This window comes from Candoia aspera, chromosome 5 (assembly GCF_035149785.1).
Source record: "Candoia aspera isolate rCanAsp1 chromosome 5, rCanAsp1.hap2, whole genome shotgun sequence".
Taxonomy (NCBI): domain Eukaryota; kingdom Metazoa; phylum Chordata; class Lepidosauria; order Squamata; family Boidae; genus Candoia; species Candoia aspera.
The window spans coordinates 96812671-96824758 of NC_086157.1; the positions used below are offsets into that span (position 1 = coordinate 96812671).

General features: G+C 39.8%; 2 protein-coding genes across 4 annotated transcripts in view; one reads left to right on the top strand and one right to left on the bottom strand.

Annotated features, from left to right (window-relative positions):
• Nucleotides 1-1965, bottom strand: part of IFT88 (intraflagellar transport 88) — a 45280-nt gene extending 43315 nt beyond the window's left edge. The window contains exons 1-3 of one of the 2 annotated variants that reach the window (XM_063305776.1): nucleotides 1816-1965; nucleotides 1677-1732; nucleotides 119-214 (exon numbers count right to left, since the gene is read on the bottom strand). In XM_063305776.1, coding sequence (XP_063161846.1) covers nucleotides 119-208 — 90 coding nt within the window. In that variant the 5' untranslated portion in view covers nucleotides 209-214; nucleotides 1677-1732; nucleotides 1816-1965. Of the gene's footprint in view, nucleotides 1-118; nucleotides 215-1676 lie in introns of both variants that reach the window. The other variant, XM_063305775.1, reaches the window with a different exon arrangement.
• A 6488-nt stretch (nucleotides 1966-8453) lies between these two features.
• Nucleotides 8454-12088, top strand: part of CRYL1 (crystallin lambda 1) — a 50858-nt gene continuing 47223 nt past the window's right edge. For both annotated transcript variants that reach the window (XM_063305794.1, XM_063305793.1), the window contains exon 1: nucleotides 8454-8603. Coding sequence is in view for 1 of the 2 variants with exons in the window: in XM_063305793.1 (XP_063161863.1) it covers nucleotides 8563-8603 (41 nt within the window). In the remaining variant the exon portion in view is untranslated. The remainder of the gene's footprint in view (nucleotides 8604-12088) is intronic.

A 12088-nucleotide genomic window follows, 5' to 3' on the forward strand; every position in this document is an offset into this window, starting at 1 on the left:
ATCTTACCTCCTGCCTTTAATTTCTTCTGTTTAGTTATTTTTTTACTCTTTTTCTGTGCTTTGATAATATTACTCCACAAAAGAACAGCACAATTGGTAAATATGTGCTATATTTTACCTCTGTATCAAAAGTAGGGTTATAATCATTGTAACCAGAATAGAGATCATCTTCATCTGTTTCGGGTGCCAGGTGGACGTTTTTCATCATTTTAACCTATGAAACATTAAATGTGTCAAAATATTGGCTTTGAATTTTAGTAGTCAGTAACTATCTATCAGACCAATACAATGATTCTGTAAAGTCTTGTAATGAATTCATCATAAACTAAAAAATTCATTAAAAAATACATGGTTATGCCAGAAAACATCAACATTTCAAGAACGATCCAGTCTAAAATTTAGAATTACAACAGAAGGCTGCATACCAATTGCTGTTCTCAAGACTTTCCCTTTCTCAGTCCTCCCTCATGCTTTCTCTCTCAAGACAAATTATCAATAATGGCAGTTCTAAGTATCTATTCCACAGTGCATGTGAAAGAAAGAATCGAAGAAGCCCAGATCTCATTATGATCCAGCAGCAAAACAGTAAATGGTAAGAGAATGCAGCTTTATGACTATTCACAAAGAAGTCTCACTAACATAATGGAACTTATTCTTAAGAAAACAAGTACAAAATAGAATCTTACAATACAATTCAGCAGTTAGTCTACTGAATTCAAAAGAACTTATTCCAAAATTAGTGTTATAGGGATGAAGTTTAGCCTGTGTCTTAAGTGATCAAGTACACACTTCTAATGCAGTAATTCTGGAAAGTATCATTCATTCTATTAATATCTGCATATGCTTCTCAGGAGACAGAGCTGTTACATCATTGTCCTAATAGATATCAGAAGCTCATCTCAAAAGTAATTAAGAATTTGATTTTAGCTAATTACAATCTCACATTAACAGCAACACTGAAATGGAAGCAGCACACCAGGATGCCTGGATACTAACCCCAAGTACAAATCAAGCTGATTTTTCTGGCAGGTGCTTGAGACCAAATTGTATGGATGATTGTGTTTCTCCAGTTGACGTAATCCCAAGGATTATAGGTTCAGGCTAACCCTTTGAATTAGGATTGGATATTGGAAGGCAATACCACTGACACACAACCAGACTACTTAGCCTCCAAACAACTGTAGCAGCTAGACCATCTTCAAAGGGATTTCCATGCAAAACAGGTGGCTACAACCCCATTTAGAGATAACCAGGGCAGGTCTGGAGAACAGTTCTGTGCACTCTAGACAAGGCTGCAGCCAACTTTTTAAAAGACACTTCTGGTCACTTCTCTTCTCAAATTCATATCAAACCACTATCCAATTCCCAGGATGCAGTACCTCATTCCAGATGTAATTCCTTTAACTGTAAGAAGAAATATAGATTTTAGGAAGGAAGAGTCCCTTAAAGTTCTTGAGGCTTTTTACCTTTTATTTTCTTTATTGTAATTTCTGTTTTGGTTGTTGTGAGTTCTCCAGGGTCATTCGAAGTTGGACAACATACAAGTTTAATAAATACTACTACTACTAATAAAAACCCTTCCCTGACTAAAAATACAAGCCTAGATGCCTCCAGTGGTTCTCCATTCGTTTACTTCTATCAAGCAACAGACTGAGGAGTTTTGATTTGATACTCACCTGGATGAGTCGTTCCAAGGTCGAAAGCTGCCAGCAGTGATTGAAATGATCAGAATCTGTAAAAATGCAGAAAAGGGGGCATGTCAATTGGCTGAAATCCTATCTTGAAACGACAAGGTAATAGCCACCCCCAGCATACTTGGAATTTTTCCGTGTCCCGCTATCTCCCAGATAACCTTAGCTTCCCTCCCATTAACGCGGCTTCTTCCTTTGACTCTCCCCAAGTAAGGCGGCTACAGAAGAAAAAAGCGACAGCAGAGCCAGAGGGGGCCCTCGTCGTTCTCAAGTATAAGGCCTAAACTCTCAAGCCCACAATGCATCACTTCAGGTTGCTAAGAAACAAGAACGCTCTGTTCAGGAGGAAGAAAATATCTGAGCATGCGCAGTAACCCCTAACGAAGCTCCTTCCAGACTTAGCAGCCCGCGGCTATTGTGGTGTCCCATTTGCCAGTTTGAAGAGGGAAGGGAGGAAGTTGGGAAAGCGTTTGAGTGTGGGGAAGGCATAGCTGGGAATCTGGCAGTAGAGGCAAAAAAGGAAAATAAGAAACATTTCACAGGATAGCTAGTAATATTGATTTACAGCACTCTTCTCCAATTTTCTGCCTTCCAGATTCCACCAAACCCCGCTGAGAACACTATTATAGTTCATTTCAGCTTTATATGCCTAGTATACAACATTTCACTCAGGAAATGGTACATGAGATGGATGTGGATCTGATTCCACTCCACACGACTGCTTTTAAAGAACAAATTTCACTGAATAGCATCAAGTTATGCCATGTTAGTTGCATAATTGCTTTCTAGTTGAGTAATTATAAATGCCTTTAGTGTTTTAAGAGTTGTGTCCTCAGTTACTAATACTTCCATAATATTTGTGGAATTAAAAAACAACCCTTTTAGAAGGATTTCATTCCCCATTATAAACACTGCCTATTATCAGTAAGAGCCAATAGAAAAAGGCCAAATGAAAAGGCTAAAAATAAAGATTCTCTCAACTTGAGCTTGACTCCTGATGACTATATCAGCATGTCTGTGTAGTTTCCTTGACAGCAATATGAAAACGATTTGCCATTGCCTTCTGTGATTTTTTGTTTGTTTGTTTGAATAGCTGATAGCCCTGGAATTTTCTGATTGTCTCCCCATCCAATTTCTGACCAGGACTAGCTGAAATGGTGCAAGGGGGAAGGTTAAACTTCATTTAACAGTCCAAATGATTATTAAATGACAAGCAAGTATCATTAGCCTTTACAAAATAGTGGAGATGCTGATTACTGATACCTTGAAAAAGTTTCTTCTTGAAATAAACCTGAAGGTTTATTTTGTAAGAGTTTGTTTGTTGTTTATTCGTTTAGTCGCTTCCGACTCTTCGTGACTTCATGGGCCAGCCCACGCCAGAGCTTCCTGTCGGTCGTCAACACCCCCAGCTCCCCCAGGGACGAGTCCGTCACCTCTAGAATATCATCCATCCATCTTGCCCTTGGTCGGCCCCTCTTCCTTTTGCCTTCCACTCTCCCTAGCATCAGCATCTTCTCCAGGGTGTCCTGTCTTCTCATTATGTGGCCAAAGTATTTCAGTTTTGCCTTTAATATCATTCCCTCAAGTGAGCAGTCTGGCTTTATTTCCTGGAGGATGGACTGGTTTGATCTTCTTGCAGTCCAAGGCACTCTCAGAATTTTCCTCCAACACCACAGTTCCAAAGCATCTATCTTCCTTCTCTCAGCCTTCCTTATGGTCCAGCTCTCGCAGCCATCTGTTACTATGGGGAACACCATTGCTTTAACTATGCGGACCTTTGTTGTCAGTGTGATGTCTCTGCTCTTAACTATTTGATCGAGATTTGTCATTGCTCTTCTCCCAAGGATTAAGCGTCTTCTGATTTCCTGACTGAGTCAGCATCTGCAGTAATCTTTGCACCTAGAAATACAAAGTCGTTCACTGCTTCTACATTTTCTCCCTCTATTTGCCAGTTATCAATCAAGCTGGTTGCCATCATCTTGGTTTTTTTGAGGTTTAGCTGCAAGCCAGCTTTTGCACTTTCTTCTTTCACCTTCATCATAAGGCTCCTCAGTTCCTCTTCACTTTCAGCCATCAAAGTGGTATCATCTGCATCTCTGAGATTGTTAATGTTTCTTCCAGCGATTTTAACTCCAGCCTTGGATTCCTCAACCCCAGCATGTCACATGATGTGTTCTGCGTACAAGTTGAATAGGTAGGGTGAGAGTATACAGCCCTGCCATACTCCTTTCCCAATCTTAAACCAGTCCGTTGTTCCGTGGTCTGTTCTTACTGTTGCTACTTGGTTGTTATACAGAATCTTCAGGAGGCAGACAAGATGACTTGGTATCCCCATACCACTAAGAACTTGCCACAATTTGTTATGGTCCACACAGTAAAGGCTTTAGAATAGTCAATAAAACAGAAATAGATGTTTTTCTGAAAGTCCCTGGCTTTTTCCATTATCCAGCGGATATTGGCAATTTGGTCCCTAGTTCCTCTGCCTTTTCTAAACCCAGCTTGTACATCTGGCAATTCTCGCTCCATGAATTACTGAAGTCTCCCTTGCAGGATCTTGAGCATTACCTTACTGGCATGTGAAATGAGTGCCACTGTTCGATAGTTTGAACATTCTTTAGTGTTTCCCTTTTTTGGTATGGGGATATAAGTTGATTTTTTCCAGTCTGATGGCCATTCTTGTGTTTTCCAAATTTGCTGGCATATAGCATGCATTACCTTGACAGCATCATCTTGCAAGGTTTTGAACAGTTCAGCTGGGATGCCGTCATCTCCTGCTGTCTTGTTATTAGCAATGCTTCTTAAGGCCCATTCAACCTCACTCTTCAGGATGTCTGGCTCTAGCTCCCTGACCACACCGTCAAAGCTATCCCGGATATTGTTATCCTTCCCATACAGGTCTTCTGTATATTCTTGCCACCTTTTCTTGATCTCTTCTTCTTCTGTTAGGTCCTTGCCATCTTTGTTTTTGATCATACCCATTTTTGCCTGGAATTTACCTCCGATGTTTCTAATTTTCTGGAAGAGGTCTCTTGTCCTTCCTATTCTATTGTCTTCTTCCACTTCCGCGCATTGCTTGTTTAAAAATAATTCCTTATCTTTTCTGGCTAACCTCTGGAATTTTGCATTTAATTGGGCATATCTCCCCCTATCACTGTTGCCTTTTGCTTTCCTTCTTTCTTGGGCTACTTCTAGTGTCTCAGCAGACAGCCATTTTGCCTTCTTGGTTTTCTCTTTCTTTGGGATGTATTTTGTTGCCGCCTCCTGAACAATGTTGCGGACTTCTGTCCCATAAATCTATTCTTCACCTCCACTGCATATTCCTTAGGAATATTAGTGAGCTCATATCTAGCTGATCTGTGGGTCTTCCCTAATTTCTTTAGTCTGATCCTAAATTGTGCAAGAAGAAGTTCGTGATCTGAACTACAGTCAGCTCCAGGTCTTGTTTTTACTGACTGTATAGATGTCCACCACCTTTGGCTGCAAAGGATGTAGTCAATCTGATTTCGGTGTTGTCCATCTGGGGAAGTCCATGTATAAAGCCGTCTCTTAGGTTGTTGGAAGAGAGTGTTTGTTATGCAGAGTGAGTTGTCTTGGCAAAATTCTATCAGCCTATGTCCTGCTTCGTTTTGTTCTCCCAGGCCATGCTTACCTGTAATTCCAGGTGTCATTTGACTACCCACCTTAGCATTCCAGTCTCCTGTGATGAAAATAACATCTCTTTTAGGCATGTTGTCCAGTAGGTGCTGCAGATTCTCATAGAACTGCTCTACTTCAGCTTCTTCAGCATTTGTGGTTGGGGCGTATATTTGGATCACTGTGATGTTAGATGGCTTGCCCTGAATTCGAATTGAGATCATTCTGTCGTTTTTTGGGTTGTATCCAAGCACTGCTTTCGCCACTTGACTATTAATTATGAAGGCTACTCCATTTCTTCTGTGGTCCTCTTGTCCACAGTAGTAGATCTGGTGGTCATCTGATGTGAAGTGGCCCATTCCAGTCCATTTCAGTTCACTGACGCCCAAAATGTCTATCTTTAATCTTGACATCTCACCAATAACCACATCCAATTTGCCCTGGCTCATAGATCTTACATTCCAGGTTCCAATGGTGTGTTGATCCTTAGAACATCGGATTTGCCGTTCACCACCAGCACCGTTGGCCGCTAGCTGTCCTTTCGGCTTTGAGCTAGCTGCGTCATCACGTCTGGGGCTAGTTGAACTCATCCTCTGTTCCTCCCCAGTAGCATTTTGACCATCTTCCGACCTGGGGGTCTCATCTTCCGATGGTATACCGACATATCTCTGGTTGTAGTGATCCATTTAGTTTTCACGGCAAGAATACTGGGGTGGGTTGCCATTACCTTCCCCAGGGATCGCATTTCCCAGAGTCTGACCTCTCTGTCATGACCTTCCCGTCTTGGGTGGCCCTTCATGGTTTAGCTCATGGCATCACTGAGGTGCTCAAGCTCCAGCACCACAACAAGGTAACGATCCTTTGCTGAAGTTTGTAAGAGTAGGAACAAATTTAAAAAGAAAACCCGCATTTCTATGAGTTATTTGAAGTGTACTTTCCTAGTGGGAAAGACCTAGAGAGTCTTGCCAATATAGTGAGAGGCTGCCAGTCTCCACTTTAGGTAAATTTGCTATGCCTCTACATTATGGACAATAATGTAATGCTTATATAATGTTATCATTTAATTCAATATATCTCATGTGACATCTAGTACTCATATAGAATATTGTTTGAGAATTACTGGTATATAAAAATAGTACATTTTAAAAGTGCTTTTAAAAAGCTAGGAAAGTGTACTTTGAACAACCACTGTGCTTTTTATACAATTATGCTATCAAGGTAGCTTTTTAAAAAAGTTCACAAATATAACTACATTTTTAAAAATAGTAATTTTTAATGGCTCCTTGTTTTGCAATGATGTAGGCACATGAAAAACGAAAGAAGGGAAAGTAACATCACTTTGTATTTCATGGCATATGGCACTAGTTTATAAAGCCTTGTTGATGAAGGCCTATCAGTAGACTATCAGGGTAAATATTTGCTCATGATATCCTTTAGTGTCACTTTCTCCTCCAGTCCCATCAATGGATTAAACATACTTGTCTGCATGATAAAGCCTCCTCTAAACCCAGAAGAATCTGCCTACAAAGAGGTGGGTGCCCCAGTGAATCCCTGCAAAATTTCTAGCTTCTCCCCCTTCCAAATTTTGCATAAACTTGGGTGAGCTCAGGTTGCTTTGTTTTTATTAACAGGACTACTTATTTGAACTTCGAAGTAAGAAGACCAAAAATATGATAGCAGGATATGCTTTTCTAAAACCCCCAGTTTTGCTTATTGAAATAATTACCTATTTTAATTGAAAAAAGTGAAACTTACATAACTCAATAATATCGTTACAGGGTTGGTGGTTTTTTATCTAGTGAATTAAAATTTCATCTAAGATTTAAAAATAAAATGGTTTCTAATATTTCGACTATCTGAAAATGGAAATTGCAGCTCATATTCTAATCTAAATGAAATTAAATGTATTGGTATCTGTGTATTACTAATAAACTAATGTTTAATTATTAAGCATCAATATTTTGTTATTTTACACTTGATACATCCCAAGCTTTAACAATTTTTAAAATGATACTATTCACACATCCAGTTTCAAAACCTTGTTAGATATATCAGCATGATCTTTTTTTCAACACTTTGTTCTCCTCCTTCCCTGGCTTCCCTTCAACATAATTTTGCCTGAAACAGTCTTGAACTTGAAACTCCAGAGAAACATAAAGCAAACTTTAATTATGAAATTAAATTCACATGGAATAATAGATGGCAATCTCTTTCCACAAAGCAGGGGATAGTGAAATAGGAAAATATGGATACATTAAATTGCATGGCAGGCGTTTTGGACAGGGTGGTGTTGGAGGTCGGGTTGGTTCACATCTTATCCTTTGGCTTGAGCACCTCCCTCACTCCGACATTCAGAGAAAGACAAATGGGCACCTTTTTTGGCAGCTCCACAGAGTCCAATTCTCTTTCCACTGGTTACAAGGATCGGACCCACTGGGTCTGATCCTGTCCCCAGTGATCCCCAGAGAAAGGGGAAGCAAGTGGCAGGAAGTGGTCATTGCACACTATTGGGTCCAAACCGTTCATGGCAGGGAGGGCGAGAGGGAGAGAACGAGCGAGTGGGCTTTCCGATCTTCTGTCTCCAGGCGCGCGCTCGGGCCCCGATCCTCCTGCCGGCCCACCCGGAAAGGGAAAGCGAAGCAGACTTCGCCAACTTGATACCTTCAGCTCCGTTGACTTCAACTCCCTTAATTCCCAGACACTGGCGGGTTGGGGATTACGGGGACTGCAACCTAGCACATCTGGAGAGGATCAGGTTGGGGGCAAGAGCTAAAACCTAAAGCAAAGAACAAGGTTCGGAACCCCGTTTTTCCGAAGGAGGAAGGCATATGAAGGGGCAGGGAGAGAAAAATGTAAAGTCGGAAAAGGGGTGGCTTCTAGTCCATGTCGCTCTCCGCCGATATGCAACCGGAACCAGTCGGAAGGAAACAAAATGCTAAACATGGCGCCATGATCCCGAGCTACTCCCCGTTTTGACTGTATTTTAATTACTATGCGAACACGCCGGGTAATTAATCCCACTCTCGGAGTCGCGAGTTCGAGCAGGGCGTTTGGGGCACTCGGGCAGCCAATAAGAACCGTTCTTTTCTGGGAACCAATGGAAGTGGCCGTAACATCCCAGAAGTGGGGGTGGGGAGGCCGCGTTTCCTTTAAGTAGGAGGTGGGCTAGGTGGCCCAGAAGGTGTCATCTTTGCTAAGTCTGCTTCCTCTGCTGTGGGTTCTGCATTCATCCACCACCATGAATCCTATCCAGGAGGGGCGAATTGTGATTGTTGGCAGGTAAATCCTTCGATGCACTTAAGTTACTCCTGCTTGCTGTGCCCAGAGAGAAGAGATAGGGGAGTTAAAACAGAAGGGGCTGAGCTGGTGCTTGATGTTCCCCCACCCCGCAAGCCCAAGGGGCAAGGTTGATGCATTTTTAGGCACAGAATCTAGCAGCCATGGAAAAGCCACAGTATCACAACTTCCATCAGCCATTGCTGCAGTTCATCCCGCAGAGCCTTAAAACAAGCAAATGACTATCCTGTCCCATGTTGAATCAGTTTATTTTTACTATGCAGGTTATCTTGGAACAAAAGAGATTGGATATTCTTTCAGGAAAATGACAGAACAGGGAGGAAACCCCTGTTCCCTCCATCAGATGGAATGTACATGCAAAGTATCATATTAGCCATATGTTTTCAAAAGTTCTATAAATGACAGAAAAATACAGCTTCTGAGAAGCTAATTTGCAATGCATGTGTCACTTCTTACCATTGGGCAGTTAACATAGTAGAAATAGGACTGTCTTTGGCCTTCTATAGGATGTAAAAATACATTCAGGGGGTATAATGTTCTTTTTTCTGTTTCTGAATTGTATCTATTTAGTAAAGTGACAACAATTTTGTAGCTGAAATTCTATATTAAACAGTGTTGGGATAAAATTTATTTAGATTGTGTAATGTAGATGCTTCTACAGTACTTTTCCATTGAGTGCAATCTTAAAATACTATTGTCTTGATTTTATTATTGATTTTCCCACCCTATTGCTGATTGACCCCAAGCCCTTCAAATAAATGGATCTGAATATTGGTTTCCACAATGGCTTCCCAGACAACAGAATTTAGAGGTGTTTGGAGCATGTTTAGTTTAGATAGTCACATGGTTGTTCAAATAGCATTTAAGGTCTCCATGAAGTCATGCCTCATTCACCAATGGTATGTAGAGTATAAAGTCAAGTTTTGTCTAGTGGTGGCGGCAACTAGGAAGGAATTTAAATGTCAGCATCTGGAACACTTCAGTGAGCAAGGAGCAAAGATCAATCACCAGTCCTTTCTGCATTTAAAATGTTGATTAGCTACCGTGATACTACACTGCAGCACTTGCTGTATGAGATATGGTTAGAAATACCTGATTGCAAATTTGAATGTTCTGGAATAAAACAGTGAGGAACATGCCTCTGTGTTTTTATTCAGCTGTGGATAGAATTGTCCTTGTAAAATTTCTAACCTGATGTTTAGAACATAAAAGCATTGTTAACTTCACAGTAAAGTTAAGGCTACCATGCTGGAGCTGGAAAAGGTGCTAGCAAAGAGATCCAGAACACTCTCTTTGCTCTTATCTAGTTATCAAGTGGAGTTTTGCAAGCCAAATATGATAAACCTGATAAAGCATGTAATGAGTATTTTTGTAACATATATAACTTAACATCTAATTGAGACTTCAGTACTTTGAATTATAAGCCAGTACACTATTTGGTTGAATTGTACCAAAATGTGTTATGATTGCAAATTCCATGTTTCAGTTATCCTTAAAGCAACTTATTTTTCTAGTTTAGAATCCATGCATTACAATATGTTATTTTCCAGCTTACTCAGCAGTGGTTACATGTACTTCCACATTTTTTGTTCTCTTTATATATGTAGCTATCCCACATAGGATAGACTTTTTAAATTTGTTTTTTGGGCTGTAACACTGGCTACATGGCATTGTTCTGCTTCATGTTTTATTTTTTATTTTTTAATCTAATTGATTGAAAGGCAGTAGCTTCATGAGATCCAGGGTCATAAACTTTGCCCTCCCCCTCCCCTAAGTGAGAGAGAACATCAGAAGAATAACTGAAACCATAAATATAAAATTGGAACCCAAGTGAACTCAGAGTTTCTAATACATAGAATTCTGTATTGCATTCTAGTGGAATATACATACATTTGCTCTTCAGATATTCTTCATCAGCATGGGGAAATCAGGGATAGAGGGGGCAGTCAGAGTATATGTCACAGTTATCTTTGCACTTAAAAATTTTGGATACCCATAGAAGACTAAGGACAATGTTGGGTAGGATCCCAGCTTCAGAAACTGAAAACAGAGAAAATAGAACCCAGAATAAAACAGTAGCAAAGAAAAAAAAAGTGTTGTAGCTTGTTAGCCCACAACTCTGTTATCCATTAAGCTGTTCATAAGCCAGACACCATCGATCTTCTCATCTTCATCTTCTATAATTTGCATAATGGTTATTTCCAGTGGTTCATACTGTACTCACTTATTTTGTATCTGTCCCTGTTGCAATTGTTTCATTCATTTAGTGGCACTGATTTTGTTTATGGAAGAGTTAGCAGAACCTGGTGGAGCCTGTCAGTCCTGGCATTATCTGAAATTCATGAAACAGTATCCATGATGAACAGGAATTCACATATGTGGTCATCACAAATCTCCCAGCAAATTCTTGAGCATTCCACCTCTCTTAGGGAGCAGTACTATTAGGAAAAACAAGAGTGTGGCAACAGTCAGATGCTCTTACCTCTTTTCATTTTGAATTGTTTATTGCTCTCTACCATGCCTTGTAAAGTTTGCTTAATTGCAAAAGAGAATGAAAAATGTTCACTCCATGATAACGTGGGGTTTGAAGTGCTAATAGATTCCAACAGCTTTATAATATGGGAAAGAAAAGAAGACTGAACAATTGACTGAAAGCATCAATAACAAAAGATTGATGATTCGTTGTCAGCAAAGGAACCTGTAAATAACCAGAGTATTTCAAATGTTCTGAAGTTTCCTGATAGATTCAGGATATTGTAGCAAAACCTCTTTCTAATATCCATGACAATACCATATACATTTCCCTTCACCTTCTTTAAGCCAGGAATATTTTGAGGGTGATGATTCATTCTGTAGTAATGTCCCCTATGGGAACTGAATTCTCCAAGAAGCTAGCTGATGAACTATATAAAATATTTCAAGAGACAAAAACTATCTGCCTTACAAAAACTCTATAAAAGATTGTATAACTGAACAATGCCTAATTGCTGGAACTGTGACAGTTATATTTGAGCAGGTGGCAATAATTAGTAGTAAAGTAGATGGGTAAAAAGATACATTTGACTAGATTTGGTGAGCCACATTGTGAAGAGCCTGACTTACCCCCTAAGTCTTGATTACTTGATTACTAACAAAAAAGCATTAAGCCCTCTAAGTTTTAGGCACATCTCATAAAGGGATAGGAGAAATTCCTGTATCTACCCACAAAATAATTAGAGAGTTGCCAGTTCCAGTTGTGGTCACTAAATGAGGACTACCTGTATTTATGTAAAATGGACTGAGAAGATAAAACAACGATGTAGTCTGTATATAAATCTGGCAATGTATATAATTCTCTAATTGATAAAAAATATCCTCAAAAGGATCTATTAACTATATTGCACATTAATTACTACTTGTAAAGAGACATTAATTTATAAAACTAAACAGGGTTCGAGCAAAAAAAGATCCAAACTATGGGTTGATAA